At 32.5% G+C, this 23,395-nt stretch overlaps 2 protein-coding genes across 3 annotated transcripts; both read right to left on the reverse strand.

Annotated features, from left to right (window-relative positions):
* Nucleotides 1-424: 424 nt before the first annotated feature.
* LOC133682519 (protein MRG2-like) lies at nt 425-4,865 on the reverse strand. Of its 2 annotated transcripts, XM_062105882.1 has the most exons (10): nt 4,549-4,863; nt 4,400-4,453; nt 4,279-4,292; nt 3,574-3,719; nt 2,737-2,777; nt 2,462-2,566; nt 2,010-2,089; nt 1,619-1,788; nt 1,197-1,281; nt 425-714 (listed from the first exon to the last, which is right to left on the reverse strand). In XM_062105882.1, exons 1-10 carry the CDS (start codon nt 4,738-4,740, stop codon nt 624-626), a joined length of 978 nt encoding a protein of 325 aa, XP_061961866.1. In that variant the 5' UTR covers nt 4,741-4,863; the 3' UTR covers nt 425-623. The 2 variants fall into 2 exon arrangements, with proteins under 2 accessions (XP_061961866.1, XP_061961867.1); XM_062105883.1 differs by lacking the exon at nt 4,400-4,453 and having other exon boundaries at nt 4,549-4,865.
* A 9,053-nt stretch (nt 4,866-13,918) lies between these two features.
* Nucleotides 13,919-14,783, reverse strand: LOC133681450 (F-box protein GID2). The gene has a single exon (XM_062104499.1). The coding sequence runs from the start codon at nt 14,675-14,677 to the stop codon at nt 14,126-14,128; it is 552 nt and encodes a 183-aa protein (XP_061960483.1). The 5' UTR covers nt 14,678-14,783; the 3' UTR covers nt 13,919-14,125.
* Nucleotides 14,784-23,395: the final 8,612 nt, after the last annotated feature.

The raw sequence follows: 23,395 nt of genomic DNA on the forward strand, positions 1-23,395 counted from the left end.
TTTGGATACGTTGAATTAGTTATGTAAATTCGACTATACATTTCATAAAAAATAGTGCTTGTCGAGAAATTCTAGAGTATTCAGAGAGCAATTACCAATACAAAGAAAATAGAAGAATAGTTTGGGCTACAGGTGAATATTCTTATCACTGCTGTTAGACAAATTGAGTACTACACGAGTCTCATTGTCTTGGAATTTAACGAGGAAGATAAAAATCTGAGCATTGATTTAGACACCACTCTCTTAGATTTTTCAAAAGTCTCTCAACGAGATGCAATTCCTTCACACACGTGACTGAAGTTGACTAAAGAAGAACAATTTGGAAATGACATTCTCAATTCCAAACCTAACTCTCTCTTGCTAGGTAGTGAAAGAGATTCTAATAAAGTTGGGCACAGCCTCCTGCGTACCTTGCAAGACAAGATAGCTAAAGATAGTTGGCATATACCATCTAGATAATCAATTTAGTTTAAGTAACTACTGGATTCTCACAAAAGGGTTCGCAAGTGAATGACATACACTTGAATCTCAGAAGTTTTTAACGTAGAAAGGGGATAGATTAAAATGGTTCAGTTGTATTTGATGGTGTATTATGTACAAATTGACATCCTTATGCCCCCAACCTAGTGATCTTGTTTGATGGTGTTTGCTTCAGAATCTTCTGGGACATGATATGTAGAGAGGAAAAAAGCACTCTGATTCTTCTGTAGAAACCTGCATGAAAGTAGACAGTATATCAGTATGACGGAATTCCTAAATGAAAAAAGAAAAACATGAAACTGAAGCATCATAGACACTGATTATCTGAAATAATTTTCCAGAAACATACACAAAGCAAGCTACGTCAATTGAATTCTATTTGTTCCAATGAAGTTCAACAGTTGGAATTACACACAACAGTAAACTAAGTTAATTCTTCTGAGATTATTAGTTGGACTTAATTTCTGTGATAATATAGATTTCTAATTGCCACAAAAGGATGACATGAGCTCGGAATTCATGGTTGTCAGCGGGTATTGCAGATGAAAAAAATGTATTGCAGACATCATGGTGCAGCTAGTCCAAGTTAGACTTCTGATCCAACTATCTTTTGCTCTTGATCAATCAGTATCTCGGGAAACTCAAACCTAAATAAAGGTGGTAAATACAGAACATAAGTCCAGCCATAAGGATTTATTAATGGTTGGAGTTCCTACCTCAGAAAGTCAACCAATTTTTGGTGCAACTCTGTCAGTGTCTCCTCTTCAATGTTTGCATGAACCAATAACTCAGGCAACTTAACTGAAAATGCAACAAGGAGAATATTAGCACAATAAGTTGAGATAGATAGCTAGTGTATTTCAGCATCTGTATTTCCAATAAATATCAGTACCACCATGCTATACTTCTCGAGGCCTGTGCACAGACAAATGTATTAAGTACTAGTATGAACAGCAAGAAGCATCCTGTGAAAACCAGTGTTGCATAGAATTCGATGCTACATCTATTGCCAGAAGACAAGTTTCTAGCTCACTGATTTAAAAAATGTGGACAAAGGAAACCAAACACAGTTTTCAAAGCTATTTTTGATAAAAAGAAAACACGATTTATTTTTTCCCACAGCAAAGAGTAAACATACCAAAGAGGCGTAGTAGATGCTCAGCACCATATACCATTGAGGGAGAAACATCATCTCTAATTGCATAAGTATACTGTTGCCGCTCACTTTTATACAGAAGCATTGCTGGCAAGGCCTTGTCAAAGTAACAGCGCAAACCTTTCATAATTTCAGCAGTTGATTCAGGCATCCTACACCCATCAAATCATAAAACCTAAGAGCACTGTCCTTTATTGACAATAAAAAATCTAAACACTCTCCCCTCTCCTCTGGTCAGCAGAGAATAAAAAAGTTTCCAAATATTTATTGAAATAATTATTTCTAGTTACTTGGGCTAAATCTTATAACTTAAAGAGTAGCAGTCCCCAAGGGTATAATAAAAAGTTGACAAAAGAGCAGGTTCTCTACTTACATGACATCTTTTTTTGACCTATACTCACAATACTTCTTACATATGTCTTGGACATTTGGGGCACGAGGAAGTTTCACGAGCTGAAAGAAAAGAGATAAAAAAAAAATACATTAAATCAGTTATTAAAGTTAACTCTTCATCTAAACAAACAGATATAATGCCAAGCTAATCATTAGAATGATAACACAATTATTTCAGCACTGTAGTAATCAAATCTTACTTGTCTATGCTGTCAAACAAGTTGAAATTTAAAACAGTCAGTCAGTAGTGCTGCTTAATTAGTTACAATTGAACAGAGAAGTAAGTAAAACAGGCATGGAAAAGATGATGAAAGAAAAAGGAAAAAGATTGGCGGCAAGGGAAACACAAAGAAATGTAACAGTGGTGTACACAAGTAATTTTACAAAATATTTAAATCTGAGAAACCAGCTGTGAACAGTGACAATAATTACCTTGCTCTGATGAGTGATAAATTCACAATCATCAACAAGTTGTTTCTTTAGTGTTGGTGGAATTTGGAGATTCACCAGCTTTTCCAAGGGTACAAGATCTTTTTCCTAACAGTCAAAACAACAGGCTAAGCAAAAAGATGCCAAATGATCAATGGAAAACCTTTTAATTTTTTTTTAAAAAATCTTAGCTGATTCAATTTTTTACGATAAGGAATACGCTTAGATTGACATGGGCAAACCAAAAGTGCACAAGGCTTCAATAAACCGGAGAGTACCTTATTAAGATTGTCATTTTTCCGCTTCCTTCCCCTTGAAACTGCATATATGTCCCCAGAACAGCTTTAAGAAATAGCCAGTCCAAAGGATTACCAAAAAGAATCTTGCAATCAACAATTACAAGGTTTTTTTTTTTTTTTTCCCGCATGTAAGATTAAAGTAAACTTAGTGGAGGTTCTCCTGAATAACAAAGGTTCCATCTGTAATGGTAAATTAAGGCAACTTTTCCCTTCTTTGGGCCACCAATGATCTATTTTGGAAACAAACCATGGATCAGAATCCAAATTTAATGGATTTAATAACAAAGCATGTCATGCTATTAAATTTGCATCAAGATTGAGGGACTGTTTGAATTGCTTTGAAAGACTTATTTTGACCTCAACCATCAAGTTTCCTCTTAATAAGACTGAAGTTGCATGTATCTCTAACTTATGATCTTACAACTATTACAGCAAACCAAATTCTGGAACAGTGAACTCTTATGTATGATGCTGAGGATAGGAGATACGGGACACAATCTCCAATTTTAAAACTAGACAGAAAATAGAAACTAGAACAATCAACATCTGTGCACATTATCCAATAACACAAGACAATAGGAAGCAATCCAATCACTATTCAATTTATCCCAAATATTTTCTGATTCTATACAGTATTACGGATCATATTCTTCATTCCACAATAAGTAAAAGTGCATGTTCTACAACAACCAATACAATAACTTTAAAAAGAAATGGAAATGTAAAGTACTTGCATCATCATGTAATCATACTTAGTATATCAAAGTTTCAACATACACTATACAGTAGTAAATTTAGTGTGAGAATCATACTAACCACCAGAATTTTTCAGTTTCATTTGTGGTGCCTGTACCGCCTTTGTTTTCATCTCCATTTCCAATCGTTCTTTGAGGGCTTTCTGCTTCTGAACATTCTCTTCAGTGTGCTTCAGCAAACGATCCGTTCCAACCCATTCATCCCAACTGTTCACAAACAGAAGTTCAAGAAATGACAAAAGGGCAGAGTTTTTTACAAGCAGAGTAAACAATTAACGAATGAGAAAAGCTTTAGCATAGCATCCCCCCCTCAAAAAAAATAATCAACTCCAACTCCATCCACCCTCTCAGCACCAGCCAACAAACATTCCAAAACTTTCAAGCAAAAATACATATTTTATGTAGAAGTTAAACTGGATATTAAAATCCAAAGAGCTAAATGTGCTCCAAATACAATCCTTTAGAACATGGTTCGAGGTCATAAAAACATAAAAGTAGGCCAGAATGAAGGGATAAAGCTTTGAGAAGAAACACTCTCTCCCCCCAATTCAGTAACTTCCTTCAGCTCTTAAGTAGAAGGAAAAGAACAATACTTGAGGAGTTTAAGCAGGGAGAAAGTAATTCATCAGAAAAGAAACTCGAACGAAGCTTTCGAAGAACTAAAAGTAGCAAATTGAGCAGATTTATAGTCCCAACAAAAAACAACCTGCCTAACTCCCTCAAAACATAAATCCCAAGTTTCAGTACCATAGAAGATGCTACTCACGTTTTGTTCCACCCCTGCAAAACACATGACATTACAAAATTAAAATACTTCAAAGGACAAGGAAAGGCAAGTGGGTGCATAAATAAACATAAAATTAGACAACTTGGCAGTTGATCCTTACTGTGTAATGAACAAAAAAACCCCATTTGTTTTCTTCATATAAAGCTCTTATCACCTATTTACATGGAGTTATTCAAATTACGTTCAATTTTAATAAAATAAAGAAAAAAAGAACACAAAGATTCAACCTTCTCTGAATATTACAATTACCTTGGCTTCATAGTATTGTCCAGAGTGAAAAGCGAGGACCTTCTCATCATTTACAAATACAGATGGAGGGTGCGAAGACTGACATTCCTCGTCGGTTTCGGTTCTCGTGTCTGAGTCTGTCTCGGTGTTTGACTCATCTGACACGGTCGCTGAGTCATCATCGTTGTTTAATCCAGTGTCCGAGCTTCCCATTTTGCTTTGCAAGCTATGGTAATGGAGGTTTTTTTTAGAGAGAGGATAAAGAAGACGAAGAAGTTTGGGAAATGGAATGATACGTGGGCTCGTTGAAATTACGCTAAAACCCAAAGTTAGTCCGAGCTGGGTGATATTTGGTCAATGACCAGGGATTTTAGGGCTTGGGTCATATTGGCAAGTAGGCTTATTATCCATGGTGGATGGCCCCTGCTCGTCAGTCATCGTCCATCATCACAAGGTTATCACTTCACCCAATTCAAAAGCCATTTCACGAGTTAGCTGAGTCAGCTTATATTATTTTATAATGATATTATTTTAATTTTTTTTAAACTGAGATGGCATCTTTTTATAAAATAAAAAATAAAAATAAAATTAATTCATTTATGTTTCATTTAAGTTTGAGTTGATCAACCAAATTATAAATTGATCAATCAGATCATTTGAGTAAAATTGAGTCAATGTTCAACCCATTTCGAAAAAAACTCCATTTAAATTTTGAAGTGACTTTGAGGTATTTATGAAATGAGGTATGGAACGAAAATTCCAGGAATTACAAACTCCATCTAAATTGATATTGGTATTTTATTTATGTGTTATATATTTCTATTAGTTTAGTTTACGGATCAATTTGTTAGACCAAATCTAAGCCAAAGCTTGAATATTGTTACGAGAGAAAAGTTGCAAAATAATCCAAAGGCAAAAGGTATCAGAAATATTCCAGCACAATAAAGATTATAAGAACCTCCCCCGGAAGCCTAGAAATGATCGGTGAGAATGTATGATAAGAAGGCAAATCAACCGCTTAAAACACATACTTAATAGCATAACATGTTATATAGCTAACAAAAATTTGAGGAGGACAAATACCTAAATCATACAGCAAACAACAACCATTACGCGTTGTTGTTTCCTGGAGTCCTGTTAAAGGTGTTGATTTTGACTGTCAAAGCTTTGAACAGAAAAGAACAAAACAGAAGGAAGCAGCCAAGTTTGGTTGTAGTCCACGGCACTTTGAAGCAGCCCTACCGTCTTGAGTTTGTTCGTATTCAATTCTCGAACTCTTCAGGAAAATATAGCCATGATGCATCTCTTCTTCAGGTATTGTTTTCTTTGCTTTCTAAGAGCCCCCATCCATATGCAGAAAGCAAGACCTCTCCCTGACACAATCCATTTTTAGTAGAAATAATTAAACTGCATAGTTATGCTAGAACTTGGTCATATTATGGAACCTGTTTTTTGTTTTATATTTTTTAAAGAAATTTATCTTTTATTATCCTGTTCCTGGAAAGTGTTTTAATCAGTTTTCTCAAAAAGTTCATTAAATATTGGCTCAAAAGTATGTATATTCAAAATTAAAAAAATTAAAAACATGAAGATAAGAGCTTCTGCTCATACAATTTGTGAAAAACGACGACTAATACGTCATGGACGAACAAGGAGGGAGACTCTTTAAAGGATGCACCATACGCCTTTTAGGGTGGGGCAAGGGTTAGGTTTTCCTCTCTTTTTTTTATTGCACCAGGGTATCCTCCGGCTCCTTTCAGATCAGGAGACTAATCCTCTTAATTTGTGGTATCATCGTGCACCTTAAAGCGGGTTCCACTACCGGCAGGGATTTAAATCATATTCGCTTTACAGAAAGAACTAGACCCAATTCTCGTTGGTTAGGAAATGTATCTTCTTTTTTATTTCCAAAAGTCTCATCGAATGTTGATGTAGCTAGCCATGCAGATTTTTGTAACTTATGGACACAGGTTCTCATGGTCGAAGGTAGATAGCTATACAACTTTCTTTCCTGGTTAATGCAATTGACACTACTAAAACCTAGAGCTGTTACATCGGATTTTAGCAATGGAATAATCATGTTATTGATTTAGAAACAGATTATCAACAAATTATGTATATATTTATTTTTTAATATCAGCAATGAAAAATTCATGGTTGAAAAACAATAAATTATTTAAAAAATAAATTATCTAAGAAATTTACAATGGATTTTTCGTTGCTGATGTTGTAGTAACAACCTTGCGTTGATCCTTAGTATCCTTATTTGGATTAATTTAAGTTTAAATGAGTTTTAAATTTTATTTTTATTCCTTTATTTTTGTTGATGAAGTAGTTTTAAATATTAGTGTATGTTGTTTATATATTTAATTTCTACTACTTTCAAAATATCCAAAAATAATTAATCAAAATAATAACAAACCAAAACAAAAAAATATATAAATTAATTTAAAAAATCTATATAAACAGGAATTGATTTTTTGTTGCTAATTAGAAATAACTCGGAAAATCTCCATTACTAATTTCAGCAATGAATATTCTCGTTATTAATTGTCAGCTATAGATTTCAACAATGAAAAATATATTGATTATAATAAATCAACAACCACAAATCTACGTCTCATATTTTTTTTATTGCTCATTTTGTTGCTATTTTTATCAGAAACAAATCTTAATTTTATCTGCAATGGATAATGGATTAGATAGTTGCTAAAAGCTTTATTTTTGTAGTGGTGTGATGTAATAAGAGCAGCCGTGGGAAGAGATTGAGTGACCATTAGTGGAAGAGATTGCTCGCTAGTACTGGCATTGTCTTAATAAATGTGATTGATGTAGTTGCATTGATACGTCCATTTTTCCCTTTTCTTAATTACAAGCACCAAATTAAGGTCCCTTTTCAACTTACGTACGAAGACATCATGTGTGTCACCGAGGAACATATTTCGGCATGGTCTGAAAACCTTTATGATGTTCAGCAGCCAATTGTAAACTAGCTGATCATGAGATCAAGTTGCCTGAAACTCCTATTGGTTATTACTAGATATAACAAGGTTTTCTTTAGTCAGGCTGGAGAAAATTAAAGATCATGTCTCTGCTCGTAAGAGAGAAACTATATGGAAGAAAGCTTCATTGCCAAGTAAAATTAAATTAATGAAAATAATCATGAGAATCTATATAGGAATGAATTGCTATATAGCTAGCAAGCTACAAAGATTAAAAGAATAATCGATTCACAGAAGACTGGTATTCAATATTATATCAGTGACCCGCACCAGGGCTAGGACCGTCGGGGGTTTCTTGGGTGTTGACATTCTTAGAAGCATGGCCCCTCCCTCCTTCGCTTGGGCCGCTGTTTTTAATCTCTTCAATATGCAACCCATCGGAGAATATCGCACCAGTCCCTTTGTTTACAGAGCCATGTGACTCCACCACATTGAGAAGACGAGCTTCCGAGACTATCAAAAGCAGAGAGCTTACGAAGAGAAGCCCGACGAAGAGTATTGAAGACATGGAAAGTCTTGCCATTGAATGGTGCAATCAAGATATTTCTTGTTGTTGACGAAGTTTCCAAGTATTATTCAGAAGAATGTTTTTTGCAAGTAGAGAGCTAATTAACTCGGTGTCCTATTTATAGGGACTGCAAGTCTGCATTCTGCAACATATGACCTAGAAATTTGACTAGGGAAAAGGAGAGGAACAGCCCCTGGAAAACACGTGGTGGCTCGAGAGCATTTCAGTTGCCGTCACCTGACTCTCTACCATTTTCCTGAAAGGAGGGGCTACGTCAGTCTATATGTGCGTCCTGGAAGAAACAGTATTATACATTGTACAATAATTGCAAAGAGGAAAAACATTATAAAAAAATTCAAGACATAAAAGGAACTTTGTCAGCAATCAATTTTTACTTTTCTCTGCTGCTTTATGAGAGCAGAAGGGTCTGAGTAAGTGCCTTAGTAACCACAAAAAAAAAAAAAAAAGAGCACCATAAGTGCGCAGAGACCAGGTCCATTCACAGGTGCAGGTGGAATACAGGTCATCAATTAATTAATTTTGGGGTTACCCATGTCCATCCTCTATAAAAAAAATCCCTTAGGTTATAACATTTTATTTATAGCAAAAAAAAAAAAAAAACGAAGGCTAGTGACAACTCTCTCTCTTCATTATTTATTATTTAATAAATGATAAGGTAGAATTCTTAATCACGATTTATATAATAACAATTTTTTGAATAGTGAAAAAAATGTTTTATTGTTCATATAAATAATAAAGTATTTATTAGAATTGATTAAATTTAATAATTGAGTTTTGAGTGTATTAAAAGATTTAAATTCTTAGGTGTATATATGTGATTTATTTTTAACTTTAGGTATTAGTTGTTCATTTTGTTTATTTAATATTCCAAATCGAACTAATTCTCCAACTGAATCTTATATCATCCTTAGATGAGGAAATATGTTATTGAATATAATAAATCATTTCCTAGTGATATGCAGAAGAAATTATTCTAGTAAGTAAAGAATGAAAATCAAGGTTACATTTGGTATATGATTTTTGTAAGTTGATTTAAGTTGTTTTTGGAATTTTTATTTTAAAAAAATTACAAACATATTTTGTTAAAAATAACTTTTGACTCTAATTAAGAGTTTGATATAAAATTAAATAAACAATTATTTTAATTAAAATTTATAATTTTTAACTTCTAATTTATTGATTCCAAGTTAATTATTCTATCTGATCGTTTCAAATTTTTCTTTAATAAATCTAAGTTGGTTAGTTGAGTCAATGGACTTGTATTTTTAACTAGCAAACTCAGATTTCGAGCCTATAATTTTCCGTATCAATCCAGATTGTGGGGTTTTGCAACTTAAGTTGGAATAGGGATTTTGTTTTCTTCATATATAATTAAATGATTTTTCCGCGAAGATAAAGCGATTTCTTGATGTAATGCCTGAGACGCAGGCATTAAGGTATTCAATATTTCATTACTATGGATGATTATGTCGTTGAAGTTCATGCAACATGGATGGAACTGCATTATTGGTTTCTTTTCAGCTTTTTGAGCAGTCGGCCGAATTTTTTTGAGACACCAAACTCTCATAAGATACTATTGTTTCAGCATGTTAATGATTACATCACATACAATCGATGAATCAAATATTTTAAAATAAATAGCTAATTAATTTCTTGCAATTCAAATTATTTTGCATTAGCTAGTACATCACAATCGAAAAATCAAACAAATTAAAATAAATAACAAATATCTTGTAATTTAAATAGATGAATAGCATGTAAAAGACACTGGTGCACTGCAGTGACATTGTTCACTCAGTTTCCCGGACCTCCGTTTGACGGGCCAGAGTTGATGACTGCTCCGAGGGTTTGCGCATTGGTATATTTATTACCAATTCCACCATGACTAGGACCCGATTTGATCCCTTCAATGTATAACCCATCAAAGAAAAGCTCAAACCCCTTGTTCATGGAGCCATGATCAGCCCCTGCAACACTTAGAGGACGAGCATCTGAGATGAAAAATGACGAACTTACAACAAGAAGTAGAAGAAGAACATTAATCATGGGCCTAAAAGACTTGAAACTTCTGGCCATGAATATGCTATATGAATTCGTGAAAGGATTTAGAAAGAATGACAAAGAGTTGTCTAGTTGAGAGAGATTGCAAGGTGGAAATATTTTGTGTGGGTGCAAAGGGTTCTTCCCGCTCTTCCCATATATATAGGCAAAGATCGCCCATTGGCATGCAATAATCTTTGACTTGGGAGAAAATTAGACAGTGTGAACGTTTAAAAACATGGTGGATTGGGGTTGTCAAGGTGCCGCCACCTGTGGTCTTTGATGGATCAGCAAAGATGTAAGAATGCATTCAACAAATCAAAAGGCACTTTGTGCACAAATATTATCGTGTGAGCTTGCGTGAGCATGGATCGCCAAATTACAATCATATATATAGATTGCCATTTGGTCAACTTACAATCTCCTCTTTCGTTCGTGTAGGGAAAGATCGTTTCAAAAGAAGTAGCTCAAGCTAGCTCACTCGTTAATCAAAACTAAAACTCCTCCAAGCGATGAAGAATTTAAAAAAGAACATCCCATATTGATTTTGTTGACTGGTTTTGTAAATGAATAAAGAATAAAATAATATCTATTTTATATTAGAAAAAAAACACTAATTTCTAAGTGTTTATAAGAATAAATTTCTATTATGTAGTAAATTAAGTAATTAAGAAACAAGATGGAAAAACTCTCTAGTAGGCTTTTTAATGTTATTAAATAAATATTTATAATACTAAAAGATAACATTTGAAATTTGAAATTTAATATGTTAGTGATATTAATAAATTTTTTTAAATTTATTTCTTTTAATTTTTGTAATTAATTTTGATAGTTATTGTTGTTTGGATACAAATAAATAACAATTATTTAGTCTAATTTAAAATATAACTGTTTCATTAATAGTTATAATATTTTATTATAATATTTGAAGTTTATGTAAACATGTTACTAAACTTGGAACAAATATATAAACTTGTTAAATATATAGAGGGCTTGGTTGTTTGTATTTTATAGGTATTATTTATATATAAAACAAATAAACACGTTAAAACAATGTTTTCACATCTCTAAAATAATTCTTTATTTATTTCTATTCATAATCAATTTCTCTAACATATATATTTGATACATTCAAATAAACTTAATAAATGTTTTTAGATATTTATCTCAAAATATAAAACTTTGATTTCCTCTGCTGACACTGACATCTGTTTTGGACAAAACACTTGTAAGCATGTGGCAAATTAAAAATAAACCAAGGACTGCTCCATTAGCCAGAGAGTTTTCAAATTTAATCATTGTTCCTTGAGCATAAATTAAGAAATTTTATAATGTTCAAACTATAATTACCAATAGTTATAACATAAAAAATAATAGATACAAGAAAGAAAGAAAAACAGGAAATGATAATTTAAAAATAAAATAAAGAGAAGAATTATATTTTTATTACTTTTAGTAAAACCAGATGTAATTTTCTCTCACTTCTTTGTATCCATTTCTCCTATTATACATCTCAATTTCGGAAGGCCTTCTTGTACAAGTAAGCAAGCTTGTACGCTTGTGTAGGACCGTTAAGCAGGCCTGTGTCCAGGCAACGGAAGTTTCAGTATGGGCCGAGATGAAATATCATAACAGTTGAAAGGCCTCCTGAGTCCTCACTTGTGGTGTCTGATTAAAATGCCTGCAAGACCAGCCCTTTATAATAAATTAATAAACCCTAGTGAGATCCAGTGTTCAAAGAATCTTACATCTTCTTCTTCTTCCTGTGGATTACCAGGTTAATATGCCATCACTGTCTAAGGAGTTATTTTTTCTAGCATAGTATAAAAAAAAGATATGATAAAATAAGACCATACAAAAAATATTTTAAAAAATAACATGATTTAAAAAGTTACAAATGATAAATAAGATTTGTAATATCCCACGTCGGCGGGTGAGGGAGTGCTAACTGGCCTTATTAGTGGTGTTGGTTGCTAACATGTTGTACGTTTTTTGGGGTTATGCGTGGCTGTTAAGAACAAAACCGTGAGGGGGATCTGGGTGGAAGCCCTGGTAATGGGTGAACTGGAAGGCCCAATGCGGGCAATATACAACATATTGGGCCAGGCCATTACACGATTCATGACTCGCAAGTGTTATATGTGATTATTTCAAATTGCTGAATTTTAAAGACACGAGATTTAATAATAATAAAAAAGAATAGAGGAGAAAAGGAAAAAAAGAAAGAAAGAAAAAATCTCTAAGATACACTGAAACTTCGATAATGACACCACCCGTATTGTTGAAAATATCTCAACGAAATGAAACCAATAATATTAAAAAAGATCACCAATGGTGATTGAAGTAGGCCATACAAGTAGCCCAAAATCAAGTGAGCCCTAACACCATTGGACGGCTCGTGTGGCCCTCTCCGTTCATCGTTTGTGACATTCTTTGATGTTGTTGAACTCGTCTCGTTAAGATATTTCTAACAATGATAGTGGGGTCGTTGTCGAAGTCTTGATATACCTCCAAGATTATTTTTGTTTCCTTTCTTTGTTTTTTTTCTCTCATCTCCCCTCCTTTTAATAAATATGTGAAGAGAGAAGAGAGAGAGATAAATAACATAAAAATATTTTGCAATTTATAAGAGTCGTAGATACAATACTTGATACTCGCGAATCATGTTGCTAAATAATGGATCGCATGTATAATCTCCGAAAAGAAGCTTGAAATTAATATCATGGAAGAATTAATTTTTTCACTCTGATCGCCTGTCTACTTGGAGCAGAAATACCAACGATCTCCTTCTGATGGCCACATGGCAAGACAGAAACAACCAAGTAGATCTCAATCCCCAAGAATAATCGAAACCTTGGTAGTGGGAACTTGTTTGAAACAATTCATTTTGTCTTGGCTCCATATGCAGCAGTCATCACAGGATATATAAAGATGAAATAAAACAGAAATTGCATGTGACCCAAGAGCCTTCCGACTTCTAGGCATAATTATCATACCGATCATTGGTGAACCCGAATGATAATTATTCCACACACACACACACACAACACACACACACACACACAGTTAGATTCTAAATTGACAAATGCTTGACGAGGCATCAGTTTTTGAGAACATGTAGAATTATAATAATGATTTTTTTAAATATATTAAAATAATATTATTTTTAATATTATCACATTAAAACAATCTATGCTTTTAGAAAATAACAAACAGAGCTTAATAAATGTACTCTAGATAATCAAACTCAAACGTCAAAAAAATAAAAAATACAGAAGTTCACGGATTTAATAAGTTAATAGGTATTATTTTTTAAAATGTTTTTTATTTTAAAATATATTAAAATAATATTTTTTTTATTTTTTTTAAATTACTTTTAGATTAACAATTAAAATAATGTAAAAAAATAAAAAAAAATTAAATTTTTTTAAAATAACTTTCAAAACTCAATACCAATAAGTCAAGCCGGGCCTGCCAAACGCCCCCCGGTGGAATCATGAAGACCACATAAACGACAATCCAATCCTCTTTTCAGGTACTCGAGGGCTTTTACAAATCTAATCCTCAACATCTTGTCTCTTACAATCAGGCCATGGCAAAATTGACAAAAGGCATGGGCAGTGGCAGACATTTAATTTCAACTGTACCCACCTTGGCTCTGTCTGTTAATGGCTTTATGCTTCTCCCTCCAATCAAAAAGAAAAAAATATCATCACGCTCTTTTCTCATCTTGTCCAAACACAGATTTGTAGCTCTTGCAAGCTCAGAGATTAAGGCGTAATCCTTCCACTACTCCTCATTTGGACAAAAACATTAAATCTAGCAAAAATGTGAAACAACATTTTTCATTACAACAAGCTTACATACACGGTACAGATCTAGTCAGTCATAACCCATATCAAAAACAACAAAAAACCAAACCAAAACCCAAAAAAAATAAAAATACCGAATTCAAATTTGGACAAAAACAAGAAAAAAAAGATTAACAAGACACTCTCTTGTATAAATTACATAAATTAACTCTAATTCACCTTCCTCTGTTACTAAAATTCATCTTCTCATAATACCGAATTGAAAGCAAAGACAGAGACAGATGCACCTCATCCTTGCCCCACCTAGCCGGTGGCTTGTTCCCATTCATCTTCGGGAACGGGTTCCGGGCGGAAGGAGAAGAAGAAGAAGAGGGTGCAGGAGTTGAGTGTGGTTTTGACAGGGGGCAGAGATACTGAGAGTGAAGTCGACGAAACCCACCAAGAGCTAAAACAACAGATCTCAGTTGTTGATTACCACAGCCAATATTAGCCCCGTGCTTGGTACAGATCAGCTCCCATAACCTCTCGTCCTGTACTGTCCTGTGCCACTGCTTGCTCACACAGGCTGCCGTCCCTAAAGTCCTCGCGTCTACATGCTTCAACACCTCGAAAAGTAAATTCTCGTCTAAATTCATAAACCCAGTTCCTGTATTGGTTTCGGATTCTATTTCTTCCTTGATTTCTCCTTCTTCTTGGAGCCTTTTCTTCTTCATTTTTATGTCGGTTTTGTTGTGGATTTCGGGTCCGGTGTCTAGTGGGCGCTTCATGGAGAGATGAATGAGAGGAAGAGGGACGAGGGAGAGGGTTAGATAAAGGAAATAACGGAGGAGGTAGAGAAGAGATGATGGACTTAATGGGGCCTGGTCTTGGTTGTTATCGAAGAGGACAAGAAGGTGAGTTGATGCTGTTATTTATTTATTATCATCTGTGTATATGTAATTGACGAATTTGTCCTATTTTGCGTTTATTTTAGTAATTTTGTTATCTGTATGACGGTGCGTTTTGTTTCTACTTTCTTTTTTCTTTTTTCTTTTTTTCTTTTTTTCTTTTTTCTTTTTATCATGTTGCTTTGGTGTCAAACTTGAAAATATTGTCATATCTGGAAAAAGGATTTTCAAGGGTCATCTAATCAAACTCTTTTGAAACCTGGATTACAAAAAATAAAATTATAATAATAATAAAATTATGATTTATAGCTTTTCTCAAAAAAAAAAATTTTAAAATTATATCAATAAAAACTATCACAATTCTAAACACATATTTTAATTCTTTAGTTTTTTAGATAATCGTGTGATAAGTCATATTAGAATTAACAATTGTAATTAGAATAATGAGTTTCATTACAAACTCTTTTTTAAAACTTTAATTTGAAAAAATTATAATTTATAATTTTTTTTAAATTACAACCATAAAAATACACGTATACTTATACTTGGAGTCTTCAATTTTTTTTCAAGTCAACCTGTAATTCAAGTTTGTTGGATTTGTTAATTATTTTTGTTATAGTTTAAAAAACAGAACATATTAGAATAAATTTTATTTCTTTAAGAATCTCAGTCTACTCCAAAAATTCCATCTAAATTCTGGCTTATGTTCTGGCTAAATAATGTTTTGTTTTTTACTTTTTTTAAATAATATTTTCTAATTTTACGGTATTAATCATATCTTTCAATCCAACAATTAAATTGAGTTGAAATTTTACAAAGAGTCTCCTAATATATTTTTATATCTCATGTTAAAATCTAAGGGTAATCAAAGTCTAGAAAAACCTTATGAAACTACCAATGATAGGACACAAATATAGAAAATAACTCATGGACTCATTAAATGTATTTTTGTAATTTTGTCTAAATTCATGATTTTTATTTAGAAATGTAATTTTATTGTCTTTTTTAAAAATTAATTTTTTTTCTAAATTGTATCATTTAATAATGGGTTTATTGAGAATTGAGTCTTATAATTTGTTTTATTCGAAGTTATCATGATTTCATTACTTGGATCACGGATTTAAAAGGTTAACCTGGGTCGATCTAATATGTTGTCGTCTCAATATTTTTTAAAAAAATATTGTTTTTGATTTTTTTATAGTCAAATTGTATTTTTATCGGTTATCCAAGTTATTTTTGAACTCATCGAGTCGATTAAGTTATATTGGCTCAACTCCTACTTTTTTATATGTGTTTGGAGTTTAAATTGTATAATTTCAAATAAGTTCAACTCTAATTTTTTACTTTGTGCTTGAAATTTGAATAGCATAATTTTTAATTTGTTAATTTTTAGATTTGAATTGAAATTATATTTATTGTATTAATATTTTGAATTGTATTTATATATATAAAAGAATAGTACATTCCCGAAAACACATGCTAAAATACTTCAAAACTAAAACATATCATTACAATTGAGAGAACAGAATTACAACCAGAACAGAATTGACTATCTTCTTTGAAACTAACTAAAATGAGAATTTTTTTCAATCTATGGAAGCATGCTTGAAACCACTTGGGTTTATTGGTCTGTGTTTTTCCACCTTTTGTTGTATTGCACGTATGCACATGATTCTCCCAGAGGGCCAGTGAAGGAATATAGCAAAAGAAATGGGTAAGAGGAGAAAATAATCAGTGTTTTTAATCCATTTATTTTATTAGTGATATCAAAATGTTAGAAATTCTTATAAAACAGTGAAAATAAATTTCAAAAATCTAAAGTCCAAGCAAAAATTATGTAAGAAATGAAAAACTCTTTCGGACCACGAAATCATGACTTTTTACATGTCTTTTTATCCTAAAAGGCTTTCGGAAACCGAATGGATTGGGTCTTCTTCTACTTTCTTTGTATGAACCAATTGGCTGGGCTTAATTTGCGCATGGATTCATGGAGCATCAAAGCACACACAGAGCCTTCATTGGCTGCTCGGGAAAACTAACAGAAGCTTTCAAGTCTTCGAAACAGGAAACAAAGAAAGAAAAACGAGGATAAAGGAAGAGAGCAAATTCAGTGGTAGAGAAAAGAGCTTCTTCTACTTTTTCCCCCCTTGGCTTTCTAAATTGTTGTTTTGCTACAATTATTCCAAACAATATTTTGAGAATCTGGTTTGAAAGTGAGGTTTTTGGCACGACCCACCGGATCCCTACGTTGGCTGCTCCATGAGTTCTCTCTTTTTTTCTACACCATATTTAATTCCAAAGTGGATTAGCGATGCCCCTTGACCATAACCATAACCATGTGATTATCAAGTTGGCATGGTTGAAGTGATTCTAAGAATCCAAAGTTCTCACACGCAAGGTCAAGACAATTCTTATAATCAACAAGGCATGCAATTCCATAAAAATTACATTTTGAATTTGTTTTGTATTACGGTAGCTTTTGCGGTTGTAATTTTAAAAAAATAAAAAAATTATAAATTATAGTTTTTCTCGCACCCAAGATTTTACTATAATTTAAATTGAAAGGCATTTTTTTTTGACGACCAGCCTAAAAATATCCCCAACAACACTATAAAAACAAAAATCTTTTATCTCAATGGGATTTGCTATGGCATTAATAAAACTTTATCAAAAAGTGTCATGAATAACAGAATAACAGAATAATCTGGTTCTTAAATTAGAAAACAAGCATACATTAATATAATACCATACTGGCAGCAAATAGGAAGAGTTAGGTAACGGTGTCATGAAGATGATGTGAAGCCTAGAATTGACGTGTACAAGTATTTCATCATGAAGGAATGCTTCCAAATGCGAGGGTTAGATGCCAAATATCAATGATAGATCAATCAGCATCAGCCACCCTGGAGCACGGTCTGGAACGAAGTTGCTTCAGGATTGGCATTCTAAAGCCTTGCAATTGGAATTTGATTAGTGAGTAGAACCAAGTGTTTGAAACCTTGAACACAGAAAAATCAGAATTTTCTCCAAGGGAGTGGGTAGGGTTGTAAAACAAACCAAAGTACTTGAATCCAATTTGAAATCGACTCAATAACATACTTGTTTCAGTTATCAAATCAATGGATAAATATATCTTTAATGTGTTAAATAAAAAAAATAAGGACTAAAAGAGTTAAATGCATGGTAGTAACCCAATGTATCTAAGCTTGATAGAATACTAAATCTTGGTGAATGAGTTTGGTTTTTTTCCAGATCCAACATCCTTAAATTTAAATGTTTTCTAAGTCAAAGTATATATAAATTTGATAAAATATCAAATTCAATATTATTGAGTTCAGTTACATTCCGAGTCCAAGTACATTTAATCTAATAAGATATTAAATTTAATTACTTTGTCAGCTTAGCGCTGAACTTAAATGTATATAAATCTAAATCTAGTAAGATATCAAATTAAATACTCTTAAGTTCAATTATATACTTAACCTGAAAGTATATAAATCTGATAACATATTAAGCTTAATTTTCCTAAATCCTACACCCTAAACTCTATTACATATGGATTTGACAACCACTCTCCTGGCAACCATTCTCTTATGTGTTGATGCTTACGTGCGTTCTGTATCTACAACATGTCATTTCTTGGCCCATAGACAAACTTACCTGGACTGAATGTATTTGGGCAATTCACAGGCCGTGCCAGGCTGCCCTAGTCCCTACACAAGGTCTTAGTCTGCCACAGTAAAATTTTAATTTCTCCCTTTACAAGGTTTTTGTCTGCCATGATAAAATTTTAATTTCTCCTTGTTTCTCCTTTCTCTTGAACAAATAATTTGATGAATCTTGAAGGGCCATTTGGAAATGAGCTTGTTCATAAACAACGAATGGGCCTTAGTTGGGACTTCTAGTTGTCCCCACGATCTAAGGCATAAAACATATATCATGTGTCTGAGCTAAAAGAGCATGGCGGAGTATGCACTGTTTAGGATAATACCCTCTATGATTTTACTGGTCGGAGCATAGTTAATTTTTTTTATAAATAATCCTGGGGTCTATTTAGAATTTTTATCAGATTAAGCTGGATTAACATCTTAACCTATTCTTCTTTCAATCCAAATTAGTCGAGGTCCAAGATCAATAAATTCTAGATTTATCTGTCAAATCATCTGGCTTTTATAACTATATGTATAAGATAGTTAAAAGATGCCCGACCGTTCCCGGTGGTTATAGGAGCATCGTCACTCTTGTTTAATCCTTTTAAATTAAAGCCCAAGTTGCGAGCCGAAGTCAAATGTAGCCATTACCCTCTTGCTCTTGCAACTTGATTCTTGCACTGGCAAAGTCAAATGACCGTCCCATCTTTCATTCCATCACTGCCCAATATCGTAGAGCAACACTATTTTGTTTGATTTAAGTTCTCTGATTTTTTGGTCATACAAGATTTTCTTTCTCATTGAATGGAATACCCTTAAAAAGAATTTAGCCATTCCTTCCATTGCATGAAAATCTAAATGGAATCCTCTAAATGACAAAGTTTTTCCTTTTCTTATCCCCACTAATCTTCTTTTTACGTTTCATATTTCCACCCATCTTGAACTCTCATCAAATTAGATCGAGCCTCACTCTCTTTCTCTTCCTTCATCAAAAAATTTGAATGTGAGTACACTTTCTCCTTTCACTTACAACTCTTTCTTCTTCTTCTTCTTCTTCTTCTTCTTCTTCTTCTTCTTCTTCTTGTGTATGTTCATGGATATGCGAGTATGTAATTGTAGGATGTGGTCGATTTAGTGATCTGAGTTTTGGCTTAAAGATGAGTGGTTTCTTCCTTTAGCTTTTGCCTCTTTCTATCAATAAGGGTTGCTAAAATAATATCCAAACTTCGGAATTTTCTTTAATCAAGTCTTAATCACAACTGATCAAGTTTATGTTATTTTAGCCTTTAACCTTTGGTATGGAATACTGATTTTTATGATCTCAACTATGCATAACATTGTTTTTGGTGTCTCGAAATGATTCTTTTTTATGAAAATATTATTCTGTTTTTTTATTATTTGTTTTTGGCAATTTACAGGTTTTTTGTACACTTAATAATTAAACCATGAAGAGATACAAATGCCAAAAATGTCTTCATACACATGAGATTTGAATTCTTTATATTTTTAAAGAAATATTATCGATCATGTTCTAATTCTCATCATTGATTTTAAATTTAATGACTTCAGTTAGGTAAAAATAAAATAAAAATATCAAACATTTAAGTTATTGTTATTTCTATATTTTACATCAAATCATAACCATTTGAATTAAATTAAATAATTTAGATATAATAAATATGACTATCATATTCTAAAAAATCCCAATCCACAATGGCTGGCTAACGGTCGATTACTAGCGATTCTAGCTCTATGCAGGCGAGTTGCATATTGCAATCTGAATTGAGGATGGATTTTTGGAGTTAGCTCGCCCTTCTTCAATGCAGTTAGCTCGCCCTTCTTCAATGCAATCACAAACAGAACATAGTATTAGGTTCAAACTTTTCTAGTCGAATACATGATAACGAGGAAGACCATACATTCTGCAGGCAGCTGAATAGAAATTGAAACAAAAAAATATATAGAAACAATTAGCTGAATATGAACTTGGTAGTCAAGGGGTTATTAATTGGTGACCAATCCCTCCATGACTGGGGCCAGAGTACTCTTGAGATAGGTGTTCAAGCCCTCCGTGACTGTGACTGGCGCCATAAGCTGTAGCTTTCTTGAATGCGTTGGTTGAACTAGGAGAAAGCAGATGCCGCCCTGAAGTCCTAGAGCTCTCCACGTTCATGAAACATGACAGGACGAGGATGAATGTGATAATAGTGGCAGAGGATTTAATCAAGGAATATGAGAAGCTACGACAGGGATGCTTCATTTTTGTTGCTCAAGTTGTTTGATAGAAAAAAAAAGGAAATATTTTGGGTATAAATAGGAGAATGAACAAGTGGAAAATTCATGGACTGCATGTTAGGGAAATAAACAGCGCATGTGTACCTCAATTTGCTTGAGAAATTTCAACATATACCAGATGTCCAAAAGGCCAAAAAGTCTCCCTTTTTCAGCAAAAAATGTGATACATGATTGTGACAAGTACTCGACAAAGTGAAATTGCATACTGTATACAAGCTTTCACTACAGTCAAACTTATTATTATTATATAAAGAAATTGCAAGAATAAAGAATAACAAAGTCATCGCTTTATGGACCGGACTGGTTTCTTATATGGTTAGAGGTTCGGGTTATTAGGTTGTTTATCCAATTTTAAAATGATGTTGTTTTATTATTTTTTTAATTAAAAAAATATTGTTTTGAACAATTTTTTTAAATAAACTAAAATAACCTTGTTTTGAATATATATTTTTTAAATTATTGGAGTTGATCCAATAAGATTTTAATTTTTTTTAACTATATGAACTAGATCACAAGTTGATTTGTCAAGTTATTTAGATTTAATTGGATCAATGTCTAAATTAGTTTTAAAAAATAATCAATCTTAGCTAATTTTTTAATCAACAAATTACCGGATTAATATGTTAGTATACACTAAGCTTAATAACTATGAAAAATATTATTGAATTGATTGAATTTAATTGAATTAATATTTAAACTAGTTAAAACAAAACCCAGCTTTAACCCATAAATTACTACTTCCATCCATTGACATTGACATTGACATGGACAGGGTTTAATAATATAATATTTTTACAATTCATTAATTAATGGACCCATTGGACATGATCGAAATTCCATGAATTCTTAGGTAATTTTGTTTTTATCAAGAAATTCTTTGACGGTTTTAGATGAAGATTAGGTAAGACTAAATGAATATATTATTAATATAATATTTACATTTTTTATGCTCATATTTTTCTAAAAATATATAAAAGTATGATATATTTGTTAGAAAATAATATAAATTATATTTTAAAATTTTATTTAAAATTTTAAATTATTAGATTGAATTGATTTTTTGACATAATACTATAATCTTATCTTGATAATCAAGCGATTACGAGTTAGAATCTCATAATTTTTATTTATTAATATGTATTATTAATCTTAAAATAATAATATGGAATTTGAGAAAGCTTTATGTTTACCAAATCCCCTATATTAAATGGGTTCTTTTGAAAAATGAAATATTCTTTCTTCTTCGAGTCGACCCGTGAATGAGGAGAGGATCTGGTTGAATAATGTCAACGCCTTTCGATCCCTTGCTGGTTCTGCTAAATGGAAACACAAATCCACAACTTTCAACCTTGGCAAGTGCTGGCTTATTCGCCTCCTGCCGGACTATTCCAAGATCCCTTGCAGGAATTATTGCCAGTCCAGCAACATAGTATGAAAATTAATATTCACAAGGCATCAGAATGTTGATGGCATTATTTTAGACAGGTATCTACAATATGTTTTCCTCAGCGCATGATCCATGATGGGTTGACATCTCCAGTTTAAGTCTCGCCAGGACAAGAAGAAAATCTTGTGATCATGGCCGCAAGATTGCTACTTGCTTGTTGTAGTTGCATGCGTGATCAACAAAGTAGTGTGAAAATCGAATGCAATCGGAGACTAATCAGCTCACCTAATATGAGAAATTAAAAAAATTAAGAATTCAAGGGGAATAATGAATGTGGATAGCATTTTCGCCCCATACAGTAAAGAAAAAGGACAGATTGTACACTAATTTTATAGGTTTTAATAAAAAAAATATAAAAAATAACTCAACAACTATAATAATAACTATCTCCATTTTAGATCATCTTATTCATTTCATGAGCCTCTAGATAGATTCTTTAATACCCATTTCACATCTTTATATAGATCATATTTGACCAAGATAAAATAAAAAAATAAAACCATAAATTAATGTCAAATTTATTCTTTAAATCGGGGGTTAAGAAATTCTTTAACTGAACCATTGCTTCACTTTTTTTTTTTCACAAATAAAGAAAACCATAATCATATTCTCTTACGAAAGAATTCTTTCGGTAGGCTTATCAACTTTATGCGGTAAATTGGCAAGCCAGATCTAATGTAGAAAAACTTAAAAACACGAGTGTATGTTCGTGATACACAATGTTCATGAACACACAATTGTAGGTGTCTTAATATATATATTTGAGCTCCGTAAATCTTGCAAAACGATTTGGCTGCAAGTTGGCTGATTTGATCAGTATAGGAACTGGCTGTGGCTAGTAAACAAATAATAATAATAAAAAAAAAAGATGCCAAATCCTAGCATATATTTGACATCAGGTTGAAAGATTGGTAGTTATATTAATTGCAGGGGAATGTTGCCTTAAATGATTTGGTTGCAATTAATGTGTTTTACATGGTTGTTAAGATTTGCCTGGTCGGAGAAGAGTTTTTATTTGAAACGATTAACCTGACTAAGCTTCGATTAAATCTAAGTTTATCAATATAAAAAAAAAAGTTTTTAAAAATAAAATAATATTATTTTAATAAAAATAATTTACCTATATTGCCCCCAATAATTTGACCAAACAACAAAGTATCATTTTCCAATAAATTCGCAAATCAAGTCTGACTAATATAATCTGTC

Source organism: Populus nigra, chromosome 2 (genome assembly GCF_951802175.1).
Source record: "Populus nigra chromosome 2, ddPopNigr1.1, whole genome shotgun sequence".
Taxonomy (NCBI): domain Eukaryota; kingdom Viridiplantae; phylum Streptophyta; class Magnoliopsida; order Malpighiales; family Salicaceae; genus Populus; species Populus nigra.